This window comes from Cannabis sativa, chromosome 1, assembly GCF_029168945.1.
Source record: "Cannabis sativa cultivar Pink pepper isolate KNU-18-1 chromosome 1, ASM2916894v1, whole genome shotgun sequence".
NCBI classification, from domain to species: Eukaryota; Viridiplantae; Streptophyta; class Magnoliopsida; order Rosales; family Cannabaceae; genus Cannabis; species Cannabis sativa.
The window spans coordinates 44,976,686-44,995,599 of NC_083601.1; the positions used below are offsets into that span (position 1 = coordinate 44,976,686).

An 18,914-nucleotide genomic window follows, 5' to 3' on the forward strand; every position below is an offset into this window, starting at 1 on the left:
TTTATTTTCTTTAAAATATACCTATTTTTATAAATAATATCACTATATTCTTTAGGTTAATATAAATTATATGCTAGACTTAAGTAGAGAGTGAGAGCATATTGAGCAATCCACTAAAAAAAAAATAGGTATATTTTAATAAAATATAATATGAAGGTATTTTAATTAATAGATAAAAAAAAAAGTATTTTTCAATTTATATCCAGTCGTCCAGACATTGAAATAATTCACGATCTTTGGGCCTGGTCCAGCAAATACTACATATTTGGCCCATTCGTATGTTTTAAGACTCAATTAACTCACAACTCTTCGGCTTGTTTCAGTCAACTACTCCTTTAGAGCATGCCAAATAAATGGTGCAATCAATATTTTGACATTTTTGTTAAAAGTATTTCTCCAATGCTATGTTAGAATTTATGTTAGACACATGCTAAAAGTTAGGTCAAATTTGATGTAAAATATAACATTATGCCAAATATGATACACAAAAAATACACTTTTTTTTTATTATTTATAATATTCATTTTCTTTTAAAAATATATTTAATTTATTGATTATCATAAATGATGATAATTATTTTTTGAAAAATTTACAAAATAAATCAAAATTTTGAAAAAAATTATAAAAATATTTTAACACGAAAAAATTCACTTTTACTCCTTGAGCAAAAAAGGGTTAATTTCACAAATGCACAAAAACAACAAAAAAAATACGGTTTCACGGAATTTTAAACATTTTTACGAATTTTTTGATTTTATTTACATAAAATACGGTCTTTTTATGTTGAAATTTTGTTCATTTGTTGTTAATTTTTTGTTATCTGTATGTTATTTTTTGTTGTTATTTTGATGTTATTTTCATATTACTTTTATGTTGTTTTCTTGTTGATTTTATGTTGTTTTCGTGTTATTTTTTAGAAAACCGTAAAAATGTAAAAAAAAAAAAAATTCTTTTGAACGTAAAAATGTAAATATTTTACAAAAAATAATATCTTATGTAATTATTCAAACAAAAAATACATTTTCAGCAAAAATAATGTCATTTTTTTGTTGTGTTATAGTTTATTTATAATTATATTATAGTTGTAATAAGATTATTTTTTTGGTAGTTTTACAATTTATTTATAGTTGATTTCTAGTTGTTTTTTTATATTTTGCTGAGTAAGGTGTATTTTTATAATTTTAAAATTTTAAGTGTATTTTTGTAAATAAAAAATTTAGATTGTAAATAAAATATAAAATATAGTATTTATAAAAATTTCCGAGCACATTTGGAAAAAGTTTGTCAAATATAGCATTTATTAATTTTTGTGTTAAATTAAACACATTTTTTATCACTTACATTGGAAATATTCTTATGTCTTCTCCACTAATCTTAATATCTTAGGCAAATTTAATGAGCACGCTAATTTTAAATTTTATTGTTTACATAGTATTGACAAGTAACCGATTAAAATTATTACGGGCTAAATGTGATAAGTATAATAGAGTAAGAATTTCAATTTTTTTAAATTTGTCAACTGATCATTGAGATTAGATTCTGAAATGTATACTTAGCTTAAATATGAAAAGAACAAAAATTAAGAAATGCATTTTTGCCATTTAAAAAAAAAAATAAAACATGTATTTTTGAAAATCTAAACCCCATTTGAATAGAATAAAGGTCATTTGTTTTAACAGCACTTCCCTACAATTACATGAATAAAACCAGATAAAATACAAAAACTACTGGGCAATACCCAATACCAAATTACTTTTTAAGTAGAGTAATTTGCGGCAAAATCCCCTCAACTATCAATTTACTTGCAAAAAACCATCCAACCTCATATTTTGGTGGGAAAACCCTCCAAAGTACTGTTTCGTTTACATTTTTAAGGTGCCGTCTATTCAGCCTCGTTAAGTCCTAATTTTGCCCACGTGGCAATGACAGGTTAATAAAAAATTATCCTACGTGGCCATATTTTAAAAAATAAAAATTAAAATAAAAACAAAAAATTTAAAAGTAATTTAAGGCAAAACTCCCTCAACTATCAATTTACTTGCAAAAAACCATCCAACCTTAAAGTTTTTTGGATGGTTTTTTGCAAGTAAATTAATAGTTGAAGGAGTTTTGCCGCAAATTACTCTTAAAGTTTTATTTTTATTTTGTAAAATATGGCCACATAGGATAATTTTTTAGTGACTTGTCATTGCGCGTGCAAATTAGAATGAATGACACCTTAAAATGTAAACGGAACAGTACTTTGGAAGGTTTTTCCACCAAAATATGAAGTTGGATGGTTTTTTGCAAGTAAATTGATAGTTGAGAGGGTTTTGCCGCAAATTACTCTTTTAAGTAATAACACACCAATAAAAAAATTAATAAGAAAAAAAAATTTGACTGGTGTAATTTTTTTCAAGTTAATGATCCCCTAATAAAATCGTATAGATTTCATTAATGAGAAAGGAGCAAGCCAGATTTACGCTGTGAAGAATCTTGGTATTAAACTTGAAAGAGTTGCAAAAACAGCACATTAAACGGTAACTTTAACAAACTAATAAGAGCGAAAACAAACAAGCACAACTACGGCTAACGAACTTAGAAATATACAATATACGTTGTTCCCCTTTGTTTTGTCAACTCAATATACGTTGACCCCCCAAATTCACATCTAGATTTTTCCCTACAAAATTTAATCCCTTCCTTTTTATTCATGATAGAACTGCTCAACAATGACATCACCTTAGGGCGTTTACAAAAGCCATCAAAGAATCCACATCCCTCTTCTCTGAAGGGTACTTTATTGGCTGAGCTGAGTGTTTAGGGAAGAAAAGTATGGTGGGAAAGCTTCCTAGCTGCAATTCACTCTTTGCAAACTCCTTGTGCTCACCATCTGCTCTGAACTTTCCAACTTTGACATTGCTTCCAGCCAATTTGTCAGCCAATTCCAAGTAAGATCCTTCCATTGCCTGGCAAAATGGGCACCATGGTGCATACATCACTACAAGCCACGGTTCCTTTCTGTTCTCCAATTTTGTCAAATTCTCTATCCCTGATCGGCTCAAAGTCACCAAATTCGATGACTCGAAAATGTCTGATTCTGCAGCAGCTCCACTTGCATTAGCTGCATCAGTGGCCTGACCATCTTCCTGTTTGATGTTTCCCTTGTGAAGACCACACTCCTTAGCTTTGGCATCCTCCCACCACCACCTTCCTTCTCTTTCGTGTTGTCCAGGTAGAACCGGCCTTGTGCATGGTTCGCAGCCAATGGAGACGTAGCCTTGAGAATGCAATGAATTCACAGGGATTTCCATGGCACGGAGGAAGTTCCAAACATCTCCACCATCAACATTTGCTACAGGGTTCCATTTCACAAGGCTGCCAACTCCACCATCCAAGCCCTCAAAAACAGGGTCGACTTGGACAACTGGGATTTCAGAACGAGTACCTGGAGATTGGTCTTTCCTCTGACCAGTAATCCAGGCTCGTAGCCCCTTAAGAGCCCTCCTCAGGGGCCTCACCTTCCTCACACGGCAGCACTCTTGGTGGCCATCTTCATAGAAAGAGAAGAGCCCTTTGCTCCTCACTAATGCCTGAACTTCAACAGAGTCTGGAAACATGTACTCAATGCGGATGCCATAGTGCTTCTCGACTGTGTCGAAAAATTGATAAGTTTCTGGGTTCAACCTCCCAGTATCCAAACTGAAAACCCTAAAGGGTCGACCAGTTAAATGTGCATACTCAATCAAAGCAACATCTTCAGCACCACTGCATAATAAAAGGTTCGGATTGATGAGGTAACCATCAAAACAGACAAGATCAAATAAATTACATCTAATTCTATCATTCAATAAGTCTAGATCATTAAAATTCTCCACATCATGTAAAATCCCATCTAAATTTATTATTTAAAAAATTAAAAAAAAAAACAAGAAACAAAAATTACCTGAATGCAATTGCAATGTCGTCGCCGAATTTCTCAAGGGCTTTATCCATAATTTCAAGAGGGGAAGCATTTTCGAGATCTTTAGCCAATTTCTCAAAATCCTCAGTCTCAATTCTTTCTTTGTGTACCTCTGCAATTTTAACAATCCTCTCAGTCAGGCGACCACGCATGAAAAACCCAAAACAAAACTTAGAAAGTAAAAATTTAGAATAAATTTATTTACCAGGAGCAGATACGGTTGCTGCTGAAGGAACAATGGAATCGTTTCTTCTAGGCTCGGCATTAATAGGCTTCACAGCGCTTTTTCTTTGTGAAAGATTCAAAGATGAACTCTGACCTTGTCCTTGTCCCCGTTCCAATATTCTAAATGAACCAATCTGTGGAACTGCAAAATATTAACCAAAAAAAAAAAAGTTAATGTCATGTTTTCAGGTAGATCATTTTTCTTTCATTTTGACCAAAATTAGATAAAAAAATATATATATATATGAAACGATGCGCCGGACCATAAGTCCACCTCTCGTATTTTCCGGTAAAGATTTTCACAGGAAACAAACAGAATAAAAAAAAATTAAATTGAAAATATACATACCTTTAAGCTCAGAGGAGGCAGTTGAACGAGAAAATGAAGAACCAGAAATTGCAGCAGATGACGATGAAGTAACAGCAAGAGCCATTGTAGCCTAATGAATTGAAATTCTTCTCTAAATTTTTCTTAATTATTTTTTTTTTTCAGTTTGAGGGAGATTGTTCTTCCACTCCTTAAGATTAAAAGGATTAAATAGATGTCCTAATAAAAGGGCGGCCTAACAGATTCATTGAACCTGGACGTAATAACGTTTTGTAGAGACCTAAATTGTTTTGCTAACGTGGCACATTTTAATTGGTGGAAGCGCTAATTCTGTCAGCACATTCGTCACGTGGCCCGCCCAGCCGAAGCCATGAGGACTCTTCTGGGTGTCTTCGTTTTTTTTTTTTTTTTTGACTGTCTTCATTAAGAGAACCTTAAAAAAATGCATAATAAATTATAATCAAATTAAAATGCATCATTAAAAGATTAATATTAATATTGTAATAATAATTAAATTACACATAGTGCTGGTGTGAGACATACTTATTCTTAACTACAGTATCTATAAAATATAAACGAAATAATTATAAAATTATATGTTACATATAAATTAAATAGTGTATTAATATAAAAAAAAAATACTTACATGACTGATTAAAAAAAAAAAAAACTTACATGACTAATTGTTCTCTAGTATTTTTTATCATTTTCAATCAAACGTTAAATATTGGATAATATAATAATATTAAGTCCAGGCAAATAAAATTATATATTTAAATTTATATTATATATTTTTAATCATTTTTTCTTGAGAAAATATATATTATATATAATATATTGTTTCAAATTTACATATATATTACTATAACATATATATCATTCTTAATAATTACATCATACAATATGTTAATTATAAATTAAGCATGCAGCCACACTTTCTCAAAAATAATTTCTTTATTCCTTATATATTAATATTAATATTATTTTTTCTCTTTTTCACGTCAACTATTTTTGTTCAAGGGAATTGCACTTCTAGCTTGGATTAATTGTAAACAGAAATCTCTGGCTCAGGTTTATATGACTATGACATATATATATTATTTTTGATAGAATATATAAATATATTATACTATAAAAATTATATATATGAGTATTAATTAAACTAATGGCACGAATCATTCAGTCCATTGTAGCCTCACAGCCCCAGTACAGAATATACTGAGACATTATATTATGATTCCTTCACCAAAATTAAAGGTCAAAAAGAAATACCATTACTTTAAGACAATAATATAAAATTCTCATTAAGTGATTAGCATAGAATATGCTTTAAATACTAATTTGATTATCAAAATAATTTGCCTTACTTTTTAATTGTTTCCATTAACATGTAAATTATAAGCAAAACTACCATGTTACATGTAATTATTATGTAATGGCATATCGAATCCAATTGTTAATTACCAACATATATATTATTATGTGAAATGTTAAATTGATTGGGTGCAGTTTATTTTGGTCCTCATATTTTTTTTGTGGCCACAATTATTCAGAAAATAAAATAAATAATAATAACAACATAAGGGGTCTGTGGTCTTCACACTCCCCACCTTCTAATAATATAGATATTTCCATTAATTGATAATATTTGATGGACGACACAAGTTATGAAAAGTATTATTTTTTGCACGAACTATGTTTGGTAGGGAAGATTGATTGTGTGTGGTGTGTGGATGGAGAGCCAGGGATGGAGTAGTCACAAAGAGATGAAGGGAGAAAGAAAAATTATGTATGAATCCAATCTAATTTTCACAAAAAGTGTAGATATTCCCATTTGTACAAAATGAATTGAATTGAAAAATTAAAAATTTCACTTGGGCAAAATATCGGATACTGATTTTGACAATAACTTTTTTTTCTACATACAATTTTGTTTCCTCCTTTTTATTATATTTGTTATTTTATTTATTTATTTTAATTTTATTGTTGGAGATATAAAACAATAATAACTTATTTTATTTTATTCTTGATTACGTGAAAATAATTTATATTTTATTAAACATTAAAAATGTATTTGGTAACATTTTTTTAATTAAAAAATTAAAAATATTTTCTAAAAATATATTTTATAAAACTATTTTTACTTTTTAATTTTTTAATTAAGAATCAAAATTTTAAAAATGAAAAAAATCAATTTCAATTTTTTTTATAAAACAATTTTTTTAATCAATATTTTAGACTCTAACCCTAACCTGATCTTGAGACTCGGACCCAGACCTGAACCCCGACCCAAACCCTAGCTGTGGACCCAGACCCCGTCACGGACATGGACCTGGACTCGAACCTGAACCTAGCCCCGACCTCGGACCCAAACCCCGGACCCAGACTCGGATGTCCGGTCCTGGATCCAGACTCGGACCCGACTTAAATATAATAAACAAATTAAAATAAAATTTACATAAAACAAATATTTTTCGTTTATTTTAAAATTAAAAAACAAAAGTAGTTATAGAATACATTTTAGTTTTTCAAAAATAAATTTTTAAAAACAAAAATTTTAATTTCATGTTTATGATTAAAAAATTTAAAAATAAAAGTGTTACCATATACATGCTCTACATAATTTAATATTAAAAAACAAACCAATTTAAAATAACTGACCCAATTCGCACTATTGCAAGTTAGATTTAATTGGATTTCAACTCTCGTGTGGATTTGATTGGATCCAAAAAAATATATAAAATCAACAGTTATTGCACTTAGTGCGAATCATATACACTATAAATAAAATAATACAAATTAGATTGGATGAAACATCTCTTATCCCAAATGTATGTGAAGAATGAAGATGAGTGTAACAAAATAATTTAAAAATGCTTGATAAAAGAAAATTATTTTATATTTTATAATGTAATACATTAATGCAATGGTTATTATTCGGGTAATATTATATATTCTACATTTATATAAAAATTAAGTGATCAAATTATATTATTTGTGTCTTCAAATTTGACCATAGTTACAGTCTAGTTGACTCGTGTCGACCTAATTATAATCACCTACTTGCGTTAGAGCAACAAATTATTAATCAACTTTGAGATATTTTCATTATGATCATTATTATAGCTGGGATGAATATGTTAAAAGACATATTGATCATGTAGCATTGACTGGTTTGGTCTCTCACAGCTTGTTGCTTTCAAATTCCAATTAATAATATCCACTTGAAGCTTTTGACATTCCACCTCTTCTCATCAAGTAAAAATAAAAGCCAACTTGGCCTTTTCTTTATCTTTCATTTCCCCAACAAAAATAAAGGCCAATTTAACGTATTTTGGTTTGTAAGTTAATTAGAAATTAATTGTGCTCTAACAATCTTGGCCTTTGGGAGGTATAGAAAGATAGAATATATGTTAATTACTATACAAAAAAGCCAATAGTACTAAATACTAACTAAAGAGAGGGACCACTCTCATTTTAATTAATAAGGAGAAAGAGAGAGAGAGTATTAAGGACCACACACTTTATTTAGAAGAAGAAAAGAAGGGACCACTTTTAAGCTAAAAAGAAGTGAAGGAGCGTGACCCACATGAACCTCGCTTCGTGCCAATTTTATCAATGGATTTCTTGGTTATCATTTAATTCAATTCAAATTCCTACAAATTTAATTAAGGGTAAATACTATTTTGGACCCTCTGTTTTACAAAAGTTACTAATTAGACCTTGTATTTTGTTAAATGACAAAATGGACCTTGTATTTTCTAAAATAGTACAAATAGGACCCTGAATTGATTTTTTGTCAAAATAAAGTTTAATTATAATCCGATTTAAAAGTGCTATGACAAAACTATTTACATTTTTTGTATTTGTTCGTATTAAGCATTGTCTTTAAGTTGGTTATATTAAAAAACAAAGTTGTCAAAAATTAAGCTCAGGGTCCTATTTTTACTATTTTAAAAAATACAGGGTCCATTTTGTCATTTAACAAAATACATGGTCCAATCTGTAACTTTTGCAAAACACAGAGTCCAAAATAGTATTTACTCTTTAATTAAATACGTTTTTTTTTTGGTAAAGACATGCCGGACCCAAATACTTAAATACGAAATTTGTAATTTGTTTAATAGATTTGTCATGTAATGCAAACGGAATAAAACCCAAATGATTAATGATAATGTACATTTTTAGTTATAGTTAAATAAATTCAACTCAGAACTTTTCTAGTTTTGGGAAGATACACTAAAACAAAATTGGTTATTTGAGGCATTGAAAAATGTCACAATTTCTTACTGGCTTAATTGGCTTTTATATGGTGTCATAATAAGTTAAGTGAGCAATATTTTGAGAAGTTAATGGAAACTTTTATGGCAAGTTAGCAAGTGAAATCGTATTAATGTGTTTTTTTTTTCTCATGATTGGAATTATTGCCCACTTTATTTTATCTGCCGTTTTGCAGATTTCTACGCATTTTGAGTTAACACAAATAATCTATTTTACAATTACAAGATGGAGATGACTGAAGCTATTTATTTTATATATTTACCTTGGGAATTATTTGGAACTAAGTTGGCAGTGTCATGATCAGAGAACGCGATGGATTACCATATACGCCACTTCTTTTATATATTTGCCATTTTTTATATCATGACCACATATATATTACCAATCCAATGATAAGTGGAGTAGTACAATTTTAATTTTTTAGTTTAAATCTATGTGGATATGAATGAAATACTTATTGTTTCTTTAGTGGTCTTATTAAACTCATATTGCGTAAGTATTAGAAATTTATGCAGAGACGCATAGAACCATATATCAACTAAAATTGTTGTGAGATTTCAAAAGAAACAATTTGATGAGAATTTTGAACTTTGAAAGTCATGGGATATTTTTCAACATTCGGATAGATTTATCATAGGGGAATTCTATTTTTTTTTTTCGAAACCTCAATATTTAAAAAAATTAAGTTTGAAGTAATTTTTAGCAAACACCCTTCATATTTTTTTTGAGAATTTTTTCTCATATTATTTTTTGTTAATTTCAAAATTTATTTTAATTTTATTTTTATTATTTTTTTAATAAAATTTTAAATAATTTTTTTAGTTTTTAAAATATAATTAATTTTATTTGATATGTATATATTTTATGAATATGAGTTGTTTGAAAAAAATTAAAAAAACTAATATAATCAAAAATATATATTTTATGTAAAATAATTTTTTTCAAAATGAAGTATACTTATAAATTTTGGTTGCAAATAAAATTCTCCATTGTAATGTCAAATTTTGGTTTTCTTCTCACCCAATATTATGCAAAGTAGTCAAAAGTAGGCTTTGCTGGCCCAATGCAAGGCAGCCCGTAAAAACATTCATAAGCCCAAATAACAAAATTGCTTGATAGTTAATAACCTCAGGAAATTACACTCTATATCCTTTTTATATTGTCCTTTTTTATTTTTACCTTCTTTTTTAAAATCTATCATTTTTATCTCTTTTTTAAACATTGTACCAATTTTGCCCATGTTACTTCAAGATACTCTCCATGTGATTCTCTTATGTAAGGGTATTTTAGGTACAATACATATAAAAAGGTATGTTTCAAATAAATATAAAATTAGAGGTAAATTTGATTAATTGATAAATAAAAGAGGCATTTTTCAACTTACCCCATACCTGACACTCACCACTTCCAGGCCTATATACATGAACCGAAGAGTTAGTACTTGTATGATATGATTTGTTTTTTCTAGATAAACGGTATGATGTGTTTTGTTGAATCTTCAGGATTCTTTCGAAATTAAGAATGACTTCAATAGAAGAAGAGATGGTGTTGGAATTTGCAGAAAGAGCAGACAAAAGAACCAACAATAGTTGCATTCTTACGAGTTGATGATGAACAACATTGCAAACTCAAATAAGGTGTTCGTAATTATATCTAAACTGAAATGCTGATTTTTGCATACAGATTTCCAAAAGTAATTGGAGGACTTGGCAAGTATGGATCACATAACTTGTTGGGTCCTATGTTCAATGCTCACTTCTTCTTTTCCAAGTTTTGAAAAGATGCAAAAACAAAAGAGAAAATGAAATCAACATGAGGCCTTTAAGGTGTTTGATGAAATGTCACATTCACAACTTTGTGTTTAATGAATTGCTTCTGTCATAATTGGGTTTCACATATAAATTTTGTTAGCAGTTGCCTATTGTATTCTCTTTAAATTGTTTGTGCAACCATTTACGCTGCTCTAATTCTGATTTTGATACGTGTTTGTAATTGTATATATCCAGATATACCTGAGCAAAGCAACAAACAGCTACTTCTCTTACTTATGTCGTTCTCTCTTGTTGATATGGGAATGACAGTAGCTACTCTTCCCAAATCAGGAGGGAGTTTGGTCCACCACCATAGCTCTCCAGAAAAGAGTATATACAAGCCTGCACTTAAGGTTTTGTTGCCTTTGCGCAACCCCAACAAGTCACATGCTGTAGTTCCACTTATGAAGCCCAAGTCCTCCAGTTATTCTCATATATCAACTAAAAGGAAGAAGATGAGAAAGAGTGTTCCCTTTACCAATCCAGATTGCACCACTTCTGATGTTCTGAACTTAATGGATGCCCTTTGCCTCCCTGTCTCTCCAGACATGTACAATTCTTTTATAAGAGAATGCACAAGCTCTGCTCACTCCCATCGAGCTGATGATCTGCACGCGCATATCAGGCGAAGCGGCCTCCGGCAACCACCCTTATCTTTACTGAATCGCCTCCTCCTTATGCATGTGTCATGTGGTCATCTAGAAATAGCTCGCCATCTGTTTGATGGTATGCCTACAAAAGATTTCAAGTCCTGGGCTACTATTGTAGTTGCTTATCTTAACAGAAATGATTACGAGGAAGCCATGAATTTGTTTCTGAAAATGCTGCACCATATCAGTATGCTGGAATTTCCTGCTTGGATCTTGGCCTGCCTTCTTAAGTCGTGTGTATGCACAAGTAATATGGACTTAGGAAAACAAGTTCATGGCTGTTCCTTAAAGTTGGGTCATGCTAATAATTTGTTTTTGGCTAGTTCCTTAATAAACTTTTATGGGAAATTTAGGTGTCTGGAAAGTGCCGAAAATGTGTTTAACCAACTGGCCCATCATAATTCACTCACATGGATGGCTAGACTGATCAACAACTCCAAGGAAGAGCGCTTCTTTGAAGTATTTAGAGACTTTAAGGAGATTGGAAAGTCGGGGATCAAGAAGAATGCCTTGATGTTCTCTACTGTTTTGAAGGCTTGTGCGAGAATGCATGATCGTGGGCAATGCGGTCGACAAGTGCATGGAAACGCCATCAAACTTGGATTAGATAGAGATGTGTATGTGCACTGTGGGTTGGTTGATATGTATGGAAGAAGTGGGCTTGTTAGAGATGCAAAAAGGGTGTTTGAAATGAGTAGTGACAAGACTAGTAACGCATGTTGGAATGCCATGATTGGTGGTTATATACGAAATGGGTTATATGTTGAGGCCATTAAGATTCTCTATGAAATGAGGGCAACTGGATTGCAGCTTCAACCATCTCTGCTCGATGAATTGAGGATTGCTTGTGGTAGTAATACTCTCATTTCCATGGAGAACTTTACCCCAAATAGAGAATGAAGTTAGAAATTGGGATAAAGAAAAAGGCATTGCTGCTATTATTCTTGTTAATAATAGATTTTAGAATCATTAACTCGAATGATATAATGTTGGGTAGAAAATTTAGTATTATTTTGTAAATATTAATCACAGTTCACCGTCTTTTGTTGTATATATCAGTTATAATAGAGTCACAGTTGGTATTGCTATAATCTGGTATACTTCACAGTAACAAGTCTCGCAGCACACATGGAAACTTTTTCATTTCTCATTTGAATACTTGGTAGGTACTACCAGTACCACCAAGATCAGCACCAACAGTCGGTCTGCCTTGGCTTACGCCCTATACTTGAGCCTCAAGTAGGAGTGCAAAGCAAAGTCTAAATTTAGAATTTAGAGCTCGAACTCCTTGCTAAAATAAGAGGCCTCGTGTTAAGTTTTTACTGGCATGTTAAGAGCTCATTCTCAGGTCTGACACGCAAATATCATGTTTGTAGTCGTAGACTATGCTTGGCTTGAGTTACAAATAAAAGAAGGAACTATTTTATAAATACTCTAAAATAGCAAAAGTTTACATTTTACAAATTTATAGTTTTTTTTTTTAATATATTTTTAAGAATTTTAGTTTTTTTTTGTAAATAAAAATACATAGTGTATTTTTTTCAATTGTCTTTACATTGCTGCTACGAGAAATAATATTTTTCTAAAAAAAATTTGGTAAAAAGACATAGAATACGTAAATATATATATAAAATCTATAGATACATACATAAAAATAATTTAATTTTTAAGTATATTGTGTAAACTTTTCTATAATTATATATTTACAGCACTCACAATATCTTCTCTAAATAGGGAAGATTTATAATATTTGAAGAACTATACTAAAAATAGATATCAATAGTCAATAGATGCTCTAATTTTTTTTTTAAATAATTTACTATTCATGCTCTACGTTATAAAATACTATTAATTACTATAAACATATTTTATTAATTGTTTTAAATTTTAATAATGATTTTTATATGAGAATATGTGTATATATTAACATTATATATTTAAAAAAAAATTATTGAGATTTTCGGAGACCGATTATAAAATAAATAAGATTAAAAAAGAAATAAATGAAAGAAGAAAAGAATAATTTTTACGTGGTTCGAGAGTTAGTGATCTCTAGTCCACAAGTCAAAATTATTAAGTTAGAAAAGTTTTAAAGTATTTTTTACAAGTGTTTTGGTCTTAGAAGATGAACCCTAGTTCTTAGCACTTGATCCCAAAATATGTGTTTCAAACGATCGATCCCTTTGCATGAAGGGATCATGTTCTATTTATAAGTGAAATCTGAGTATGGGTAAACTCGAACCCAATAGGGTTTAAAGGTGTCAATTAGGCTCACTGATGGGGTAAAATACAATATATATTGACTTTGGGTCAATTGAGTGAGACCTAATTCACAAAATAACGATCGTTCGTACGAGCGGGAACTATTTGAGAATGCAGGTGTCGTGCGCAATCATGTCTGTACCAAAAATATCAGTGAATATTGAGTTGGAAAAAAAGATGGTTGCCTCTTTGTGGTACACGCACTACACCAGGGCCGGCCTTGACTTTTAGTGGGCCATAGAAAAAAAAATTATTTTGGGCTCTTATTTAGAAAAAAATATGGTATTTTTCAAAATCAGTAAAAAAAATGGTATAATTTTAAAAGGTAAATATTTTTTTTTGGGCCCCTGGGATAGGTGGGTCCTAGGCACAGGCCTAGCCCGCTTATGCCCAGGGCCGGGCCTACACTACACATGCCTAACGTAGGGAACAAACCTCTGACACAGCGGGCCCCGTGTCTAGTGGACGCCACAGAAGGTGATATCTGAAAGCTATCTGAATGCCATTCCAATTACTTGCCTTGGGGTTACCTAGATGGACTCTTCGCCTTCTATGCTAAATGGTATTTCCTAGACCAAATTGGTCTAGTCGAGTATTGTCTGCAAGCTGGACTTGCATCTGGATTTGGAGCTGTAACCTGATTTCGTATGCAGACTAACTTATTGACTTGTCTGGACTGAGGAATGGGCCAACTTTGATTGTTGTTAGGCTTTAGAAAATGTACACGTCATTAATTCGAAAACATGTATAATAAAAATGAATAAAATGTATATATCATTATTTGGTGATGTATTTTATTGAAGTGATGTATGATATGTAATGTGAAAATACACTATAAAATTATAAAAATACAATTTTAGTGATATATTTTGAAAAATAGAATAAAAAAATTATTTTTCAGTTTTCACCAAAAAAAAAATATATATATATTTATTGGTAGTGCTAGGCCATCTCTAATGGTAAAACTTAAATTTGGTGTTAAATCAACACTAAAAAACTACTATTTTAACACTATTTTTTTTTCAATTCCAATCACAACACTACAAATTACACCAAATTTTATATGATTTATTATTATATTATTTTATTAATAGAATAAGAATATTTTAATACTAAATATATATAATTATTTAGATTTTTCTCTTAATAATATTATTTAATTATTAAAAATTTAAAAAATAAAAAATAGTGTGGTCTACAGTGTCCCACTAAATTTGGTGGGACATTGTAAACAAAGCTATTTATGAGTATAATTTTAGTGTCCCATTAGAGTAAATATAGTGTGAAACTACACTAGTTAGTGTTTTAGAGTCTGACTGGGCATCTCCAATAGGAAAACTTAAATTTGGTGTTAATTCAACTAGAAAACTACTATTTCAACACTATTTTTTTTTTCAATTCTAACTACAACACTAAAAATTACACCAAATTTTATATTTCTTATTATTTTATTAATATAATAAAAATATTTTAATATTAAATATATATAATTATTTAGTTTTTCTTTTTAAAAGTATTATTTAATTATTAAAATTACTTTTTTAAAAAATAGTGTGGTTTACAGTGTTTGATTAAATTTGGTAGGACACTATAAACAAAATTATTTAAAAGTATAATTTTAATGTCTCGTAAAACTATAATATATTTGGTGTTTTAGGAAATGTCATACGTGGATTGATTTGTTAGTTTTACAGTAGCTGTAAGGGAAATAATTAAGATATTTTTTTCTCTGTCCTTAACAAAGTAAATAAAAAAGAAAAGTGAGAAAAGCCATGCATGCCATCTGTCTTTTTGATTCCATTGTCATAAATTCTATTTTTTTTCGGACCACAATTTCTTGTCTTCCTCCACATGGAACACGTGTTCTTTTATAATTTATTTATCTTTCTGTAAAAGCGGCAATTCAAAAGTTTTATTTTTATTTTGAGGAGTGCAATTCAAAAGCTTTATCTGTTGTTGCCACAAAAAATAAATACAAATACATAAATGAAAAATGATGGGTTGTTAAGTAAAATTAACAATATTAATAGCATTTTAAGGACTAAAATGCAACATTTTCACCTGCTCCTTTTTTTTTGTGCATAGTGACCATAAACAAGGTTAGGAACAACCGATCAAGCTGTCACTGTCGGTTTAGCAAATATCATAGCAGCTAACCTTATATAAATGCTGCGATAACTTCCCCTTCTACTTCTAGGGCATTCCATTACAGATTCCACTCTCTTATTCTCTCTTATCTGGTTAGCTCTCTCTCTCGATTTCTCTTAGTTTTTTTATGGCTTCAATTTTATTTTTTTTTGGATAATTAGACTAAATTATTTCATGATCGTAAAACACGTGCACTTTTGTGTAAGGATCAATTTTAGTGAAATAGCGTTGTATTCTTAATTAGATTTGGGAATTTTAATTTGCCGATCTCGTTACTCTTTTTTTTTTTTGGTGAAATTCCAGAACCTAGACTGCGTTTGGGTTAAATATATTTTTGAATATGGAAATTAGTGTAATATAATTATATATTTATAATTTTTTTTTTACAGTGAATTATTATTTCATTTGCTGGATATGGCGGAGGCTTCTGCAGCTGCTGTTGCTCCCAACGCTGAGTTGTTAGAATGGCCGAAGAAAGATAAGCGCCGAATGCTTCATGCTGTTTATCGTGTGGGTGATCTTGAGCGCACTATCAAGTAAGTTGTTATCAAAGTTAAATTTTGTTATTTATTTGCATGTGAGAGATTTCTGTTTAAGTTCTTATTTAAATATTCAATTTAAATTCAGGTTCTATACTGAAGCTTTTGGAATGAAGTTGTTGAGGCAAAGAGATATTCCAGAGGAGAAATACTCGAATGCCTTTCTTGGCTTTGGCCCTGAAGAATCAAACTTTGCTGTGGAATTAACTTACAGTAATGCTTTTTTCCTACTTTTTCTTCAATTGATTTTTTATTTATTTATTTATTTATTTATTTATTTTTTTTTTATGAACACTTCGTTTATGTTTTATAGCTCTGTTTTCAGTCCTACTTCAGATCACCTAAAAAAATAATAATAACTGAAGTTGTTGTTACGTTAGAAATTATTAGGGACCTGGTTACTGATTAGAATTTCCTATCATTTCGGTACAAACAGTAGCAAAATAGAAATAATATTGCTGATATATTGATATCAGAATGAAAAGAGAACAAGTTGCTGGGTATTCGAGAGACCCAGCTCTCTCCCAAGAGCTCACTTAACTAAAATGATTCACTCCCCCCTTACCTTCCCTACTCACTCATATATATAGCACCAGTCCCTCCTATTACAATTACCCAATTACCCTCTTTATTTATTACCCTAAGGCCTACTAACAGTTACTTCCTTGGTGTGTATATTTCAGTTTTTCAATGGTGCTTGTGGTTTCCTTTGAATTTTGAAAATTGGAGTCTTGGTCTTTTTCTGTTTCATTGATAGAATATGGAAAAGAGCGACAAAGATGTATTAATTCGTTTTTGGAACTTGTATCCAACTTCTGTTTCCGTATCATTTTATCGAGGCGTAAATGTTGAACTATTTCATTGATATATTTTCTGAGGGGTTATCATCTTGTTTTGATCACAGATTATGGGGTGTCTTCATATGATATTGGAACTGGATTTGGACATTTTGCTATAGCAACTCCGGATGTAAGTTATTTTAATATTACAAAGTTTTCATATTTGGGTTTTTCATGGTGATGGAATGAATTATAATCTCCATGTACCACCAGGTTTACAAACTGGTTGAACATGTTAAGGCCAAGGGTGGCATTGTCACCCGGGAGCCAGGCCCTGTTAAAGGTGGAAAGACTGTCATTGCATTTGTGAAGGACCCTGATGGTTATATTTTTGAGCTTATTCAACGGGAGTCAACCCCTGAGCCATTTTGTCAAGTTATGCTTCGTGTTGGTGACTTGGAACGTGCCGTCAAGTTTTATGAAAAGGTGACGTGTTAATATGTTTATCCACCATGGTTGTGTTATTTGTTAATTTGATTATTTACCAAGTTTGCACTCCTGTTACCGAAGTATATTAACTTTTCACTGTTGGATTGCGATTTGGAATATAACTCATGCTATTAATAGTTTTCAGGAGTTATTGCAACATGATTATGAGGTCTATACTCTTATGTCATTCTTAATATGATTAGCACTTAACCAACTGTTTTCTTGCTTTTCATCTTATGCAGGCTTTGGGTATGCGTGTTGTAAAAAGGGTTGATAGGCCAGAGTACAAGGTCAGTGACATAATTTTAATTATCAGAATTGTGAGATGGATAGGATGATCTATTCTATCCTTAAGCTATGTTGATTGAAACTTATGGATCCTCTTGTGTTTTGTTTCATGTGGTTTGCAGTACTCCATTGCCATGATGGGGTATGAAGAAGAGGAGAAGACAACTGTTGTGGAGTTGACTTATAATTATGGTGTGACTGAATACACAAAGGGAAATGCATATGCACAGGTCGCTAAATATCTGTTTACTATTTGCATCTTTGCTTTCCCCCAAATTTAGGAAAACAATGTCATTATCCTGAATCTGCTTTTGCTTGCATCATACCAGATCGCTATTGGTACAGATGATGTATACAAGAGTGCTGAGGTTGTGAACACTGTTATACAAGAGCTTGGAGGAAAGATTACCCGACAACCAGGACCAATTCCTGGGCTCAACACCAAGATTACCTCTTTTCTGGACCCAGATGGCTGGAAGACTGTGAGTTTGCACTAACTTATGTAGCCTCTTATGTTATTTTAGTTTGATTAACAATGTAGATGTTAAGTTTGAGACAAGCTAATTTTAATACTCAAATCAAGTAAGATAACTAAACTAAGTGTATCAACTATGTTAAAGTAAATATTAAGCTGAAATTCTTCTATATCAAGTACTAAAAAAATCAGTGAAATCTGATGCATGAATAGATGGGGTTTCGAAATGTGCAAAAGATACTTCTGATAATTTAGCTCTCAGACACATTTCTGATATAAAATTATCAATCTATTTCGATTGTTGTTAAGTTTGGCTCATGTTTGCTTTGTCTGGTATTTGTAGGTTTTGGTTGACAATAAAGATTTTCTCAAGGAACTCCATGGGTAACTGCCAAGCTCGGTAGCAATAAGGACGAGGCATCTTCACCTTTGAATAAGTGAGTGCATTTGGGAGGGCAACCAGTGTCGACTGTTTTAATATGGTTGCCTCTATGTTACTCTGCCTCCTTCCTTTTCATGATGTGTATCAACTAAAATGTCAAATGGATCCAATGGAAGTATTTGATGTTTGAGTGTAATTAATGTAGTTGCGTTGCCTATGCTTTTGTTGAAATATATGTCTTTTATTCTATGCAAGAAAATTAAATTAAATCCAATAATTGCCAGCAACAAAGTTAACAACAACAATAGAAAAGA

At 30.8% G+C, this 18,914-nt stretch overlaps 3 protein-coding genes across 4 annotated transcripts; 2 read left to right on the forward strand and 1 right to left on the reverse strand.

Annotated features, from left to right (window-relative positions):
- Nucleotides 1-2,457: 2,457 nt before the first annotated feature.
- On the reverse strand, nt 2,458-4,728 carry LOC115707749 (5'-adenylylsulfate reductase 2, chloroplastic). The gene is made up of 4 exons (XM_030635794.2): nt 4,518-4,728; nt 4,149-4,310; nt 3,926-4,055; nt 2,458-3,747 (listed from the first exon to the last, which is right to left on the reverse strand). Exons 1-4 carry the CDS (start codon nt 4,600-4,602, stop codon nt 2,718-2,720), a joined length of 1,407 nt encoding a protein of 468 aa, XP_030491654.2. The 5' UTR covers nt 4,603-4,728; the 3' UTR covers nt 2,458-2,717.
- A 5,408-nt stretch (nt 4,729-10,136) lies between these two features.
- LOC133038782 (pentatricopeptide repeat-containing protein At1g31790) lies at nt 10,137-12,329 on the forward strand. Its single transcript, XM_061117089.1, has 2 exons — nt 10,137-10,414; nt 10,784-12,329. Exon 2 carries the CDS (start codon nt 10,825-10,827, stop codon nt 12,136-12,138), a length of 1,314 nt encoding a protein of 437 aa, XP_060973072.1. The 5' UTR covers nt 10,137-10,414; nt 10,784-10,824; the 3' UTR covers nt 12,139-12,329.
- Nucleotides 12,330-15,394: 3,065 nt separating this feature from the next.
- Nucleotides 15,395-18,831, forward strand: LOC133038787 (lactoylglutathione lyase GLX1). Of its 2 annotated transcripts, none has more exons than XM_061117097.1 (9): nt 15,395-15,740; nt 16,038-16,184; nt 16,276-16,400; nt 17,092-17,156; nt 17,240-17,452; nt 17,698-17,745; nt 17,866-17,973; nt 18,073-18,225; nt 18,562-18,831. In XM_061117097.1, exons 2-9 carry the CDS (start codon nt 16,063-16,065, stop codon nt 18,604-18,606), a joined length of 879 nt encoding a protein of 292 aa, XP_060973080.1. In that variant the 5' UTR covers nt 15,395-15,740; nt 16,038-16,062; the 3' UTR covers nt 18,607-18,831. The 2 variants fall into 2 exon arrangements, with proteins under 2 accessions (XP_060973080.1, XP_060973085.1); XM_061117102.1 differs by lacking the exon at nt 15,395-15,740 and adding an exon at nt 15,762-15,849.
- Nucleotides 18,832-18,914: the final 83 nt, after the last annotated feature.

Bases quoted from the DNA above. Each gene is read 5' to 3' on its own strand.
- LOC133038782 (XM_061117089.1), top strand. From the start codon at position 10,825: ATGTCGTTCTCTCTTGTTGATATGGGAATGACAGTAGCTACTCTTCCC.
- LOC115707749 (XM_030635794.2), bottom strand. From the start codon at position 4,602: ATGGCTCTTGCTGTTACTTCATCGTCATCTGCTGCAATTTCTGGTTCT. The intron at 4,311-4,517 runs GTATGTATATTT...AATATTTTGCAG, and splicing joins TGCCTCCTCTGAGCTTAAAG to TTCCACAGATTGGTTCATTT. The intron at 3,748-3,925 runs GTAATTTTTGTT...TTTATTATGCAG, and splicing joins GACATTGCAATTGCATTCAG to TGGTGCTGAAGATGTTGCTT.
- LOC133038787 (XM_061117097.1), top strand. From the start codon at position 16,063: ATGGCGGAGGCTTCTGCAGCTGCTGTTGCTCCCAACGCTGAGTTGTTA. The intron at 16,185-16,275 runs GTAAGTTGTTAT...ATTTAAATTCAG, and splicing joins GATCTTGAGCGCACTATCAA to GTTCTATACTGAAGCTTTTG. The intron at 17,746-17,865 runs GTCAGTGACATA...TGTGGTTTGCAG, and splicing joins TTGATAGGCCAGAGTACAAG to TACTCCATTGCCATGATGGG.